The 13,085-nt window shown below is 37.0% G+C and overlaps 1 protein-coding gene, 1 long non-coding RNA gene and 1 other non-coding gene across 3 annotated transcripts; 1 reads left to right on the forward strand and 2 right to left on the reverse strand.

Moving 5' to 3' along the window:
• Positions 1-206: 206 nt before the first annotated feature.
• On the forward strand, positions 207-6,717 carry LOC114158527 (uncharacterized). The gene is made up of 4 exons (XR_003598418.1): positions 207-471; positions 564-1,589; positions 3,676-3,743; positions 5,270-6,717. It is a non-coding gene; the product is annotated as an uncharacterized LOC114158527 (long non-coding RNA).
• A 1,020-nt stretch (positions 6,718-7,737) lies between these two features.
• LOC114158526 (uncharacterized) lies at positions 7,738-10,702 on the reverse strand. The gene is made up of 2 exons (XM_028040107.1): positions 9,041-10,702; positions 7,738-8,832 (listed from the first exon to the last, which is right to left on the reverse strand). The coding sequence occupies exons 1-2, from the start codon at positions 9,876-9,878 to the stop codon at positions 8,405-8,407; spliced, it is 1,266 nt and encodes a 421-aa protein (XP_027895908.1). The 5' UTR covers positions 9,879-10,702; the 3' UTR covers positions 7,738-8,404.
• A 2,181-nt stretch (positions 10,703-12,883) lies between these two features.
• trnae-cuc (transfer RNA glutamic acid (anticodon CUC)) lies at positions 12,884-12,955 on the reverse strand. The gene has a single exon. It is a non-coding gene; the product is annotated as a tRNA-Glu (tRNA).
• Positions 12,956-13,085: the final 130 nt, after the last annotated feature.

The following is a 13,085-nucleotide window of genomic DNA, read 5'->3' on the forward strand; positions in this document are numbered from 1 at the left end:
ATGTGTGTGAAGTGTTGAGGTCAGCCTGCATGTTCCTTTACTTGTTACAACACCACTGATAAGAAAGGTAAACAACCCTGCACTGTTTGCTTCCCTGCAGCAGTCACATGATCAAGAAACTCGGATGATAGCCTCTATGTGAGCTTGAAAAGGTACGATTTTGCAGACACAGTCTAATCCGTGTTCTGGGTGGGGGCCTCTGTATGTCCATTTGAACTAAAACTCCAGTATTGATAACCTCTTTCCTGCTCTTTAATTTCTGGGTCAAAAGTCATGGCTGCAGTACCTCAGCTGACATGTCAGATTGACAGTAGGTGTAGTGGCACTGGATGGTATACAGCATGGGGATGTCTGATGCCATGTCGTTGTTCTGTCTGTAATCAAGGAGTATGTGTGTTCAGGAGGTCATTTAACTCATTGTAACAAAGAAGGTGGTCCTTAAGATAATTTGGACTATCCCAGACCACCAAGGTAGAGTTGACTTTCTCTTTTACATCTAGATTGTTAAACCTTAAAACATTGTTACAAAATTTAATAAATGTATTTTATTTCTAACTCTACAGGCCTCTGACTTGTTTTACTATTCATTACAAAGGGGGAAGGACTAATTGGACATAATGGAGTTAAGTTTTTTTTCTTCATTTACCTGCAATTAATGTCAGTGTAATTAAGGATTTGTGATGTGACCATGTTGGATTGTGAGGAATTAGATGGTGTTGACAATAGTATCAACTCACAAAGCGCTTCCTGTCCATCCCTGCTCTTGCTCAGACTGATGTTATTTTTCTCATTTTCCTTTTCGCCTCATATGCTAGTTTCAGTAATATTTTCCTTCTTTTTCTTTAGTTTCATAGATTCATGTTAATCCCCTCCATATTTCAAAGCTTTCAAAAAAAGTGGAAGCATTCTTCCACTTTTTTTCCTCCTTTGATTATACTTATGAATTAAAATATTTTTTTGGAAGGGAAATTAGCATACTTGAAGTTTAAAGTCAAAGGTCTGTTGTACCTGACTTTAAAGTGTTGAATGTTCTGAGTCCAAAACAACGTTGCATGTTTTACTTTAAGGTGAATGCCAAATTATCGTCAGTAACTAATAATTAATATGTTATAAAGTCAGTTTTTATAGTGTGAAAGTCCAATTCCTAAACATAACTGAATAATTTAATTCTGATTTTTATTATTAAATTGAATTAGATTAATACTTATAAGCATAACAAATACAGAATAAATTATACATATGCTGACCTTTTCTTGCAGTAGCATAATCACACAGTAAAAAGTCAACTTTTAATTTTAGTGTATTTATTCACTAGGGAAACAATCACAGATATATTTTTACATTACCCAAGCATCAGTAGTCCTCCTGTAAGGTTTTGTACACCTCTCTCTTGCCTTTAGGGTAGCTCTTAGTCATCGGCTATAACATTTCATAAAGTTGGAGCAAATACCGAAAGGTTTTGCCCATTCCTTTTTTGTTCAGTGTCTTTGTGTCATTTAGTGGGCCTGCCTTATGTACTCCTCTCTTCAGGTTATCCTGAAGGTCTTCGAAAGGATTTAGGTCTGGGGAGTCAGAATGCCATGAAAAAGGTTAATTTTGTGTCTGGTATGCTTTTTCTGTGTTCGTTTGACCTTTTGTTTTGGATGTTGAACGATCTAGTAATGGCTCATTTTCAGTTCACTTGCAGAAGCCACCAATTTTTTGTTCAAAATGTAGAATTATTTGGGAGGGTATATGAAAGCATGCATTTTACCAAGGTTCTCATAGACATCACAAATTCTTCACATAAGGTTTTATTTTATTAAACACACACACACGCGCACCCCACACGCCCACACGCAAACATCCAAAGACATTTTTTCCATTTAATAAACGCACTTCAGAAGGGTTGGATTTTTCCATGTGGAATTATGCAACTGAAAAACTTCAATTTATTCTTCTGCATGACTTTTCAGATATCTTTACCAGGGCCCGTAACAAATGTGGAAAGTTACTGTATTGTGTTTTCTTGTTTTAAGATCTTATTTTAATTGTTTTTCTTTGGGTTTACATTATCTGCTAACCTTAGGGCTAAATAATATTTTCAAAGTCTAAACCAAGTTGCTATTGTTGCTATTATTCTCTTCTAATCTTATAAACAATGGCAGGACAGATAAAGTCGCTAACTATCAGACAGTAGGCCATAATTTTGAATAAACCACGGCGATGCAAACATAAATAGCTTAGCATTAAGAAAATTGTGATTATAATAAAATCTCAATAACACAAATATGGACATCTCGTTTTGAACTTCTGCTATCTCAGATTCTTCAGTGCTGTGCTTATTTATGTTGAAGCTGTGTTGTAAGTAGGACGCTCAGTTCTCTGTTGTTTATCTTTGTGATTAACTCTGTTTTAAAGATTTCTTGCCCTAATTGGTTTATGACCCAACCCCTCTATCACCATCAATCATCTGACTGTAAACTCTGAGACAAAACACAAGATTATTTTCCCCCCATAATACAGCAGCACGTATTTAATATGTTTTGGCTTATTATGAATGAATTATGACCCCATAGTCTCTATCAATTATCATTTGTGTGACATCTCCTTTTTCAGTGTTTAGGTCTTTCTCCTTCTTGTTGCCACTGTGTACTTGACGTTATCAGTGGCAGTAGTCTAAGCTGGAGCTTTTGACGTCTGAGCAAAATGATTTTAAATCAATCCAAGGACTGAGCTGGGTCAGACTTCTGTGTCAGTTTAAACAGATAGAGACAAGATATCATCTTTAGTTGCACTGACTTACCAAAACAAAGCTTTTAGTCTACGCTCTTGGGAGAATGTCCAAACATGGGACCAGACAAAAGGTCCCATGTTGACATGTTGACAATTAGATGTGGACAATTTTATTGAGAAATCGCTGAAAATGGCATACACTGATCAAAGAACGTGTTGAAATTAAATCTGTAAAGCTGGTGCAACACGCGTATTTGCGTACATTTCACTTGGGTAGATTTTAATCAGTATTTTTGAGTATTAAGTATGGATAAAAGACTCTTACAGAAAGATGCATTTTACCAGTACCTACTAAGTTAGTTCAATTCTATCTAATCAAAACGATCATGTTGATCAGGTTTGTCCATGTTAAAATAAAACCACAAATGTAATTTTTTTTTTCCTATCAACCTTGGTTACGGTGATAATTAACAAGGTTAAGTAGATCAACTTGAAAGGTCTGACTCTAGCATTAGCACTGAGGAGAAACTTTGGTTACAACTGTTTAATCTGTAGTTAATATGCTGTAGTGTATTTTTCCTTTAAACTCAGCATAAGTATTCCCACACTGTCGGTTTTAAACCTGTGGGTCAACGAGGGGAGACATGTTGTTGAGTATCACTGCGGCATGCTGGTGTGTGCTAGAATTATGGCAGCAACCAATTTGCACTTTTTTTTTTTCAAACAAACCAGGTAGGCTAATTTGACTAATATTGTGGGATGCAAATAATAATTTAAAACTACTTAATCCATACCAATATATCATGTTAAACTTGCTAATAGGAATACTAATGATGTTACCTCTGTAACATCTCTTTCTGGAAAAATAAAATGCTAGGAATAAAGCCAATCATCCTCATTTCTGCACCAAAATTGTGTTTGCTATTTCTTATCACATTTTTGTTTCATTACTATCAGAAGAGCAAAGCCAGGGAGGAGACATGACACCAGAGGCCAGCAGCAGGGATGATGATGCATCGTCTTATCAGGTAAGTAGTGATTATAACTTGCTTTGAAAAATATATCTATTGCAAGGAGAAATCAGTCACAGGGTCGGATTTTTGCATTTAAATAAATAGACTTTGAAGACTGTAAACATTAGTTGCTTAGATTTCTGCAACATAGGTGGTAAAGTTTGTGCTAATCTGAGCATAATTTTTGAGTATATTCTGTTGACTCGTGCACTTACATTTCACTGTTTATATCAATGTTTTTTATTTTGTATTAATAAACAACATGGTTGTTTCATTCAAAAGGTTATATAAATGTATGTATTTATAAAGCGTATACACATAAACGTATGTATTTACATTAGACAAAAAGCATCCCCATCAAAATTCCTCTCCAACATGTTTTAAGATAAGACAAAGAAAAGCTGGGTGGATACAAGAGGCAGTTTTCAAATAAATGTACTTATTAAAGGAGAAAAGAGCTATCTAAATCTAAATCGCTCGGACGGCATCACTGTGGAAGAATCTTGGCCCACTTTTCTTTGCTGAATAGTTTGAATTCAGCAAAGAAAAACATATTGGATGTTTTTTGACCATGAGAATTAAGCAAACTCAAAGCTTTTACCACAGGAACGTAATCACATTTATGTTCAGAAATTGACCAGGTTACTGTTAAACCTTTAGCTTGTTTTAGATTATTTCTAAATTATTCAGAAGTGAACCTGCTGGGATGCTTTTGATCATTGTCATAGTACAGAGTAGATCGGTTTTAGCAAGTCGTCCAAATACTGCAACAGTTAAGGAGCCCAAGATTGTCACCTTTTAGCACAGGTGTCAAACTCCAGTCCTGGAGGGCCACTGCCCTACAACTTTTAGATGTGCCTCTGCTGCACCACACCTGAATAGAATAATTAGGTCATTAAGGCTCTGGAGAACTGATCTACACAGGAAGGAGGTAATTAAGCCATTTCATTCCAGCGTTTTATACCTGTGGCACATCTAAAAACTGCAGGACAGCGGCCCTTGAGGACTGGAGTTTAACAGCCCTGCCTTATAGCCACCAGGTTTAATCCAGATATGATGTCTTCTTTTATTTAAATGTTGTGTTAGTTTTATGCCTGAAGTAACAAGAAGCACACGTCCAGAAGGTTCCACAATAGGTTAGCAATGGTTTTTGCCTTGAAAATCTGCTATGGATGATATTCAGTCTATTATTGTTGAATCATGACCTTAGTTGAGGAGAATGCCTGTAGTGCTAAGGACATTTTTTTGTGATCTCCTGGACTCAGCAATGCCGTCTTGGAGTATATTTGATAGACTGCACTGTTTCATGTTTTCTCCATTTGTGGATAATGGGTGTCACTGTGATTTGCCTGAGAGCAAAAGTCTTGGAAATGCTCAGAACACTTCCTACAACAGACGACAACAACAGATGATTTTGTTCCTCAGCAGTTCTTGAATTACTTTCGATCAGGGCATGATGTCTTGCTTTTAGAAAACTCTTAGCCTATTTCATGTTATCAGACAGATTCTGACAACAGGTTAAAGTGACTTCCCAATTCTAGGTCTGGTCGATCCATGCTGGGTGTGGCCGGTGAATCTGAACTCAGCTTTTTGATCAGCGTCTGATGATCTGGACACTGTAAATCTATAAAGACAAACAGAAGAATTCTGGAAGTGGGTAAATGTCATTTTACTGTGCATCCATGGATACATTAGAGCTGATTATGGGCCGCAACTTTGATATATGTGAATTGTGAAATCCCTTCATGTCAGGGGGACTAAATACAAACATACTGAACAGATAATGATGGTCTTTTTGATGTGCACCTCCATGACTCATATGAGCTTAAAGTTTACTCCACTTTTTGGCATTTTGAGTGCTTGAATTATGTGACCATGCAATACATCTCGGACTCAACATAATGTCTTTTAATTTCTTCTCTGGAACCAGATAAATGACAACATTAACTGAAAAAGAGTGGGTGGACGGCCACGGTTTGAACTATCCAATTTTCCAGTCCCACAGTGGTATTGTGGATCTGGGACAATGACACCCAGATCCACAGCGTCCCTGCCAACACAAACCCTACTTCTGAACAGAGCCACCTCCCTCCCCACAATCCTTTGCTCTGAGTAGGGCAAGGAGAGGAGGTGGGGGACCAAAGGGAGGCCGACGAAAGTCTGAACAGGCCAGAGGAGCGACACACCGGCGCCATGGCGATCCCTAAGACAACTTATCTCCTCTCTCTCAGTGATAGCGCCTGTCAAAATAACAGCCAAGATACACACCCAGCAAGGAACTGGTTAACTTGTAGGCCGTCCAGCTAGAATGCCGGGGTCTTTGTCTTTCCTACACGGCTCACTTGGGCTTGATAATGTCACTGCTGTCTTGGCACCCAATTATATTTAACAGTAATACATAAAGGTACAGATGACCCTCAGCATCACTATCTTCTCTTATTAAGAAAAAAAGAATTTTATTGTATTTCTGTTATGAAGAGGTGGGACATTTGTATGTAATATATGAAATGAAAATATATTAATGGCTAGATTATGCTTTAAAGCATAGCATCTGACTGGTGGTTGTACATTCAAGTCTTCTAGTAATTATAGCTCTCAGATTTGCTCAAGAAGCTTCTCAGTGATAATAGCCAGATATGTTCACATCATACAACACTGGGGCAAGAATGCAAATGGGAAAAAAAGAAAGATAAACAAAACAAGCCTAACAAATAAAAAATTCTGAGTTGTGAAAATGAGTCTTTGTTTTCATCAGTTGCATAACTGCAGAGTGGATTAACTGGATAACTGGATTTGAACACGATAGATCTTTTGGCGCCCTCTTGTGGTTGTTCCGCTCCTGTTTTAAATGTCATCAGAAAGTGCCACAATTTAATTTATTATAAAGTTATTTTTAAATATATATATGTGTGTTACCATTTATTTAAGTAAAGATAGAAATGCTATTTATTTAACAAACACATCGAATATGACTACATCAATAAAAAAAAATAAAAGTGAAAAAATAAATTGCTATTCAAATCCATACATTTCTATTCAAACTTGGTGAATGTGGAGTCATTTAAGAATTTATTCTATTTCCAGATCTGGTGTTTATTTTGTCAGCTGTTTTGATCAAATCCAATGGGTCAAATCAACACATCTTAAGACAAGATAAAATAATGATTTTAACAGATTATCAGTAACATTGTAAATTAATATTTTCAAGACTTAAACACAACAATGTATTAAATAAGTATTTGAAACTGGTAAATAATTATAACTCCATTATTTTATTTATGTTTTTACATCATACAATAAAACTTGTGCAGTGATCAACTGATTATTACAATAATAATAAAAAAAGAAGTAGTTATATGCTTTTAACATAATGAGCACAATATTTATTTGTTTGTAAATTTAGATAATTATGAATAAATTGATATATTTTAATGTTTTTTGGATATATTTTAATGTTTTTGTTTGTTTGTTGTTGTTTTTTTTCTTTTTTTGTTATTTTGCCACAAATAAATTATATTCAACTACTCAGTGACATATTAAAATGTGGTGATTTCCTCCCACAATAATAACAGCAGTGTTGTGTTCAAGACCACCTAACCCGAGACCAAGACAAGACCAAGACCAGAGTGTATCGAGACCGAGACAAGACCAAGACTTTTAGGGTCCGATACCAAGTCAAGACCAAGACCGAGGGAAGTCGAGACCGAGTCAAGACCAAGACCAGCGCCAGTATGTGACAATAAAATGTGAAACATGATCAAAATCACTAAAATTGATCTAAAAGACCCACATTCACGTAAAAACACCTAGATATTTTACACAGAGAACTGGAATAAACATAAACATCTTTATTTAGTACTTCTATGTTGTAATCACAGAATTTCAAACAATCAAAGTCGATCAAAATAGTATTTTCTCTGCCTTTCATGAACAGTACATACATTTATGTTGTTTTTAAATGTGCTATTTCAAAACCATGTGCAAATATGTAAAACTGAAAAAATGCCAATCATTTCTCTCTCGTATACAGATTATAGCTACATTATATAACTTTTCTTAAATAAATCTATATCTATCACTAAGTTGTGACAATATGTTATGAGACAGATAATTTGTTGAAAAAAAGATTGATCTCCTTCACTTCCTCCCTGAGCGACTACTGCCATCTGCAGAAATACAAACCCCATTGAAATACGTGCACAAAAACATGACTGACTTTTATCAGTTCTAAGACCCTTTTGCTGGATCAGATGGTTTGTTTTTGACCAAGCAGTGTATTTCTCCAGTTAGCACTGGGAACATGGAGAAAAGGCAGAGGAGCTCAATATTTTCACAGCTTGTCGGTCTCATAACATACTGACACAACATAGTGACATAAATATATAAAAAAAACTATATAACTTTTACAAAGATATTTTTTTGTTTTAACAAAGTTACATACTGCATCTTTAACTCTGCTGTTGAATGGATGTAGCAACTTATACATAACATACATAATAAAGAAATCTGACATTTAGAGGCCCAACTGCATGCGTTTCAAAAATAAAATTATACAACTGGAAGCAGTTTCATAATACGCCAAAGCTTTAGAAAACGTCAATGGCAAAACTCGAGAACAAGGATAACCATGTAGTTGAACAGTGGTTGAAATAAAGTAGGTGATACATAAAATTAGTTTAAAGTAAGGTTTCATTGCACTTCAGAAAGATTAGAGACTGCAGCATTTTTGCACCTAAACGTGCACGATGGGGTCTCATTACAATGCCTCCTCGACTAAAAACCCTTTCCACTGGTGCAGAGGAGGCAGGGACGGATAGCACTTTCAAAGCCAAATTGTGCAGTTGAGGATATTTGGACTGGTTTTCTCCCCAGAAGGCAAGAGCATTGTCACTGTCACAGTCTCTTATATCATTAAAGTATCTGTTTAATTGTGTTGCAATACTTGAATTCTGGACAGAGGAGCTGTGCTTCTTATGTGCCTTGTAGCGTGACAGAAGTCGAGGGCATTTGGCTGGTGGCGAATGACTGGTTGGATCCACATTCATGGCTTCTGAGCACTTGTCATCTGTACTCTCCATGTTCTCCACCCCAAAGATCAATGTGTCTGAAAAACACAAACACAATGACTGTGTTAGTTTTCAAGAACTTTGAGTGTACAAAATAATGTTTATGACAAAAGTAAACTGATGAAAAGAAGACTATAAATTCCACTTTATGATTTAAGGCTTTATGTGCTACGAATTTAAGACATTTTAAGATTTATAATTTTGCAAATAAGACTTTTTTTTCAGCAAAGAAAAATGCATACCAACCTGTCAGTGTCTTCTTAAGTTCATCTCTGAACTTCTTCACCGATGCTGCATTACCTCCGTTGGTAACATCTAAATCCACCCAGCTTAAGCCAAACTGTGGATCCAGCATGGCAGCAAAGAAGTACACATCATGGTTAAAAGGTTCCTCTCTTCCACTGTCTTTGGCCATGTTTGTTTTTGTAAAGATTCCAGAAAATCTTTTCACCAGAGACTGCTGGAGGGCTCTGACCAACGGCCGGCACTGCATTCGGGTCTCCTCCATCTTGAGGAGGTGTGTGTTCAAGTCCAGTACAGTTGGAACCACCATACTAATAGTCACTGATCTTTCCCCTTGGGTCAGCTCTGTTGCTTCAGCAAATGGAGAAAGAACTATACATAGCTCCTTTAGCTGGTTCCACTCCCGCGCACTGAACACGACATCCTCATAGTCTTTGTTGCACATTTCACTGAGTGATTTGTGTTCTAGAGTTGTAAGGGCCTGTACTTGTTTAAATGTACTGTTCCAACGAGTTGTATTTGCAGCTGGAACACTTTTATTGGTGCCAAATGCAGCCTCAAACTTATCTTTAAATTGTGAGCTGCTATGTAAAAGGGTTGCGAACTTTGACGTTTTTGCTATGGTGCGAGAAATGGTCTTGACCTCCTTCATACCATCATGCACAACTAACTGGAGAGAGTGTGCAAAGCAGGAAAGACGTTCACCAGATGACCATGGTAAGCCAATGTCTTCCTCTGAATTAATGTCCTCCCACAAGTGCTCGTCATCTAAATTATCCTCTTCACTCTCACTGTCATCAGATTGCTGCTGGGGCATGTGTACTTTGAAAGCACATTTCATATTGGGTGCATTGTCTGTTATGATATAGCTAATTTTGTCACGAATACCATATTCCTCAGTGATCTCCTCAAAGGCAGACGCAATGTGCTCTCCAGTATGCCTCCCTGTAAAACGCCTACAGTCCAGCAGGTAGGATTCAAGTGCATAACAATCTTTAGATTTGTAGCACACATGGGCAGTCACCCCAAGAAAGGAGCGTAGCCTGCGATCAGACCAAAGGTCAGTTGTTAATGACACAGACGACTGGGTCTTCAGTTTCTCCAAGACAGTTTCCTTGACTTTTCTGACCAATTCTGGAATTCGTCTCTCAGAAACTGTTTTTCTAGAGATTGGTGTGTATTTACTGTCCAGGACTTCAAGAAAGTGTTTAAAGTGTCCATTTTCCACGAGGGAGAGGGGCAGACAACATCCAATGATCAAATCTTGAACAATGGCTTCACTGATGGCTTGCTGCCTTGGCGATTGTGGGCTGTAGAGCTGCACTTTCTGTGTAAATAACGATATTGTTGGCTGTGTGACATCACTCTGTTGCCCTGCCTTGTATTCCAGGAACCTAATAAATAGGACATAGAAATCAGTTTATCTGATCATATGAACATCAATTACATAAGAAAACAACCTTAAAAATAAGTAGGAACTTTACAAATACATGTCAAATATGTGTAATGTAATGTTACTAGAAACGCATGTAGATAAACAAAATGCAAATCAATGGTATTTTGGCCATCACATTTTTGAAATGGATAAACAAGTAAGTTAAATGACTGATATGGTATGAACCATAGAGAGTGAACTGGTAAAAAGTTACTTATTGACCTGAAATTGTAAATCGCAACATAACAATGTGGTTTCTAAAAGTAATTTGCCTATATCCATACAAAGCAACTAATTTATTAATTTTTCATAAGGTGAGGCATATTAGTCTCTTCACTCTCTGCTTATATCTATAGACTAGTTCCCACAGCCAAACAACAGAGCATCACCTCCACGTCTTATCTTCAATGTCAGGAGCTATATCCAGCTCCTAAGGTCAATGTAACTTACATTGACCTTAGTTCATAATTATGAGACAGTGAATGAATTCATTCACTGTCTCATAATTGTTTTTCATGAGAAAGAAAAAATCTAACTTAGGAACAGGATGTTATTATATGTCCAGTCGACTCAGTCTCTCAAGGTTAACTGCATTTGCTTACTTCCCTTAATAATGTTAATTGTAGGACCAATGCAAGAAAATACAACTTATTTAAGGTTAAGCATATCAGGTTTGGCACATTAATAAATTATATATGATGGCTTTGGAGACATTGGGGTTACCCACCAGCACAAGCCAGCACATGCTGACAGAACCATTACGTTCTGTCATGGTTACGTTACAGAACGTAACCATTACGAACCATTAGGTTCTGTCATGGTTACTTATTGACAGAACCATTACGTTCTGTCATGGTTACGTTACAGAACGTAACCATTACGAACCATTACGTTCTGTCATGGTTACTTATTGACAGAACCATTACGAACCATTACGTTCTGTCATGGTGACTTATTGACAGAACCATTACGAACCATTACGTTCTGTCATGGTGACTTATTGACAGAACCATTACGAACCATTGTTCTGTCATGGTTACGTACGTCACCTTATTATGGTTATTAAACATAGGTAGAGACTTCCACATCAGTCTTCTCCTTCATGAGAAGTATTGAACAAGAACCAAAATATATTACGATTATCTATTCAGACTTTTATTTTTGCTCTGCTTCCACCTATGTGCTGCAATCCACTCATGAAGCCGACAGAAATACGGAGACATGTTCAGGAAAGCTGTAATTGAAACAGCGTTGTCCATGCACAACACGAATCAACACTTCTTTAAATTAAATCAGTAATGTCCGACATGTTTTCACAAACACTACTAGGTGACAACTTGTGCATCAAGCTAGGTGGCAAATAGCGGATAAGAAAGGAGAACATTCACCCTAAAAGATAAAGCACACATATATAACTTTAGCTAACTTAATATGTGTAGCTAATATTGAAATAAGAACTGTGTGATGGCCGGGTAGAATAATTTTGATACCGAGGAAATTGCTTACGTTAACTTGCTAGCTTTCCTAATATCACTTTTACACACAGCTTACCTTTCTTTGTGCTTTCTTTCAAGGTGTCGTCGATAAAAGTTGGACGTAGTCCCCACCGTCTCTGATAGTGAAGCACTGCAGAACTTACATTGCGCTGTATGCTTTTTTCTCAATGTTGCTTTACAAATGTATTGTTTGTGATTTAAATAGCCAAATTTTATAACCGATGATTTGGCCGACATCTTATCCCCTTCTCAGACAACCACTTGTAACTTTCAATCGAAGTGCTGCAGTTCGCGCTCAAGGTGAAAGGGGGTGGGGCGACAGCAGTTAAAAAAACAACAACATGCATTTACCAATGAGACGGGTTATTGCTTGGATTTGAATCAGGAGTGCATCCAATAAAAAGAAGGATCTTAAAGAAATTGATACTGATGATTTAGCGTTATTTTCACAGTTGTGGTCTTGACCGGTCTTGAAATAAAATACCGAGTCCTCAATGTCCGAGACCGAGACAAGACCGAGACCAAATGTGGTCGAGTCCGAGACAAGACCGAGACTATCAAAAAATGGTCTTAAGACCGGTCTCGAGACCAAGACCGTTTTCGAGTACTACAACACTGAATAACAGTTCCAGTTACTTTGAGTAAATTTTTATGTTTTTGGTTTTTTAGGTGATGTTGGCCAAGTACATGAAATTTTAATTATTATTATCGTTTCACCACAAGTTTTCTGTTTTTGACTTCCTTGCTCAGTTGGGCTATCTCATTATGTTATGGATATTGTAGGAAAACAAGTGTATGATTATCTATTTCCATACCTATGTGGTAATTTAGGTATTCTCACTTCGCTGATATACTAAAAAAATTACATTTTATGCTGTTGCTAAATAATTGATTGTTTAAAATTGAAAAAACAAGTTCCCTGACCGGGAATCGAACCCGGGCCGCGGCGGTGAGAGCGCCGAATCCTAACCACTAGACCACCAGGGAAGGTGTTTAATGTGTCCGCACAACATCTTACTGGCTCTCCTACAGTGATAATGTTTCGTGGTTATTTGTGTTTGTTCTATGTACTACTGTTTAACTTATACAACAAATGCCTTATTGCCTCATTTATAGA

The sequence above is a fragment of the Xiphophorus couchianus genome, chromosome 15 (genome assembly GCF_001444195.1).
Source record: "Xiphophorus couchianus chromosome 15, X_couchianus-1.0, whole genome shotgun sequence".
Classification (NCBI taxonomy): Eukaryota; Metazoa; Chordata; class Actinopteri; order Cyprinodontiformes; family Poeciliidae; genus Xiphophorus; species Xiphophorus couchianus.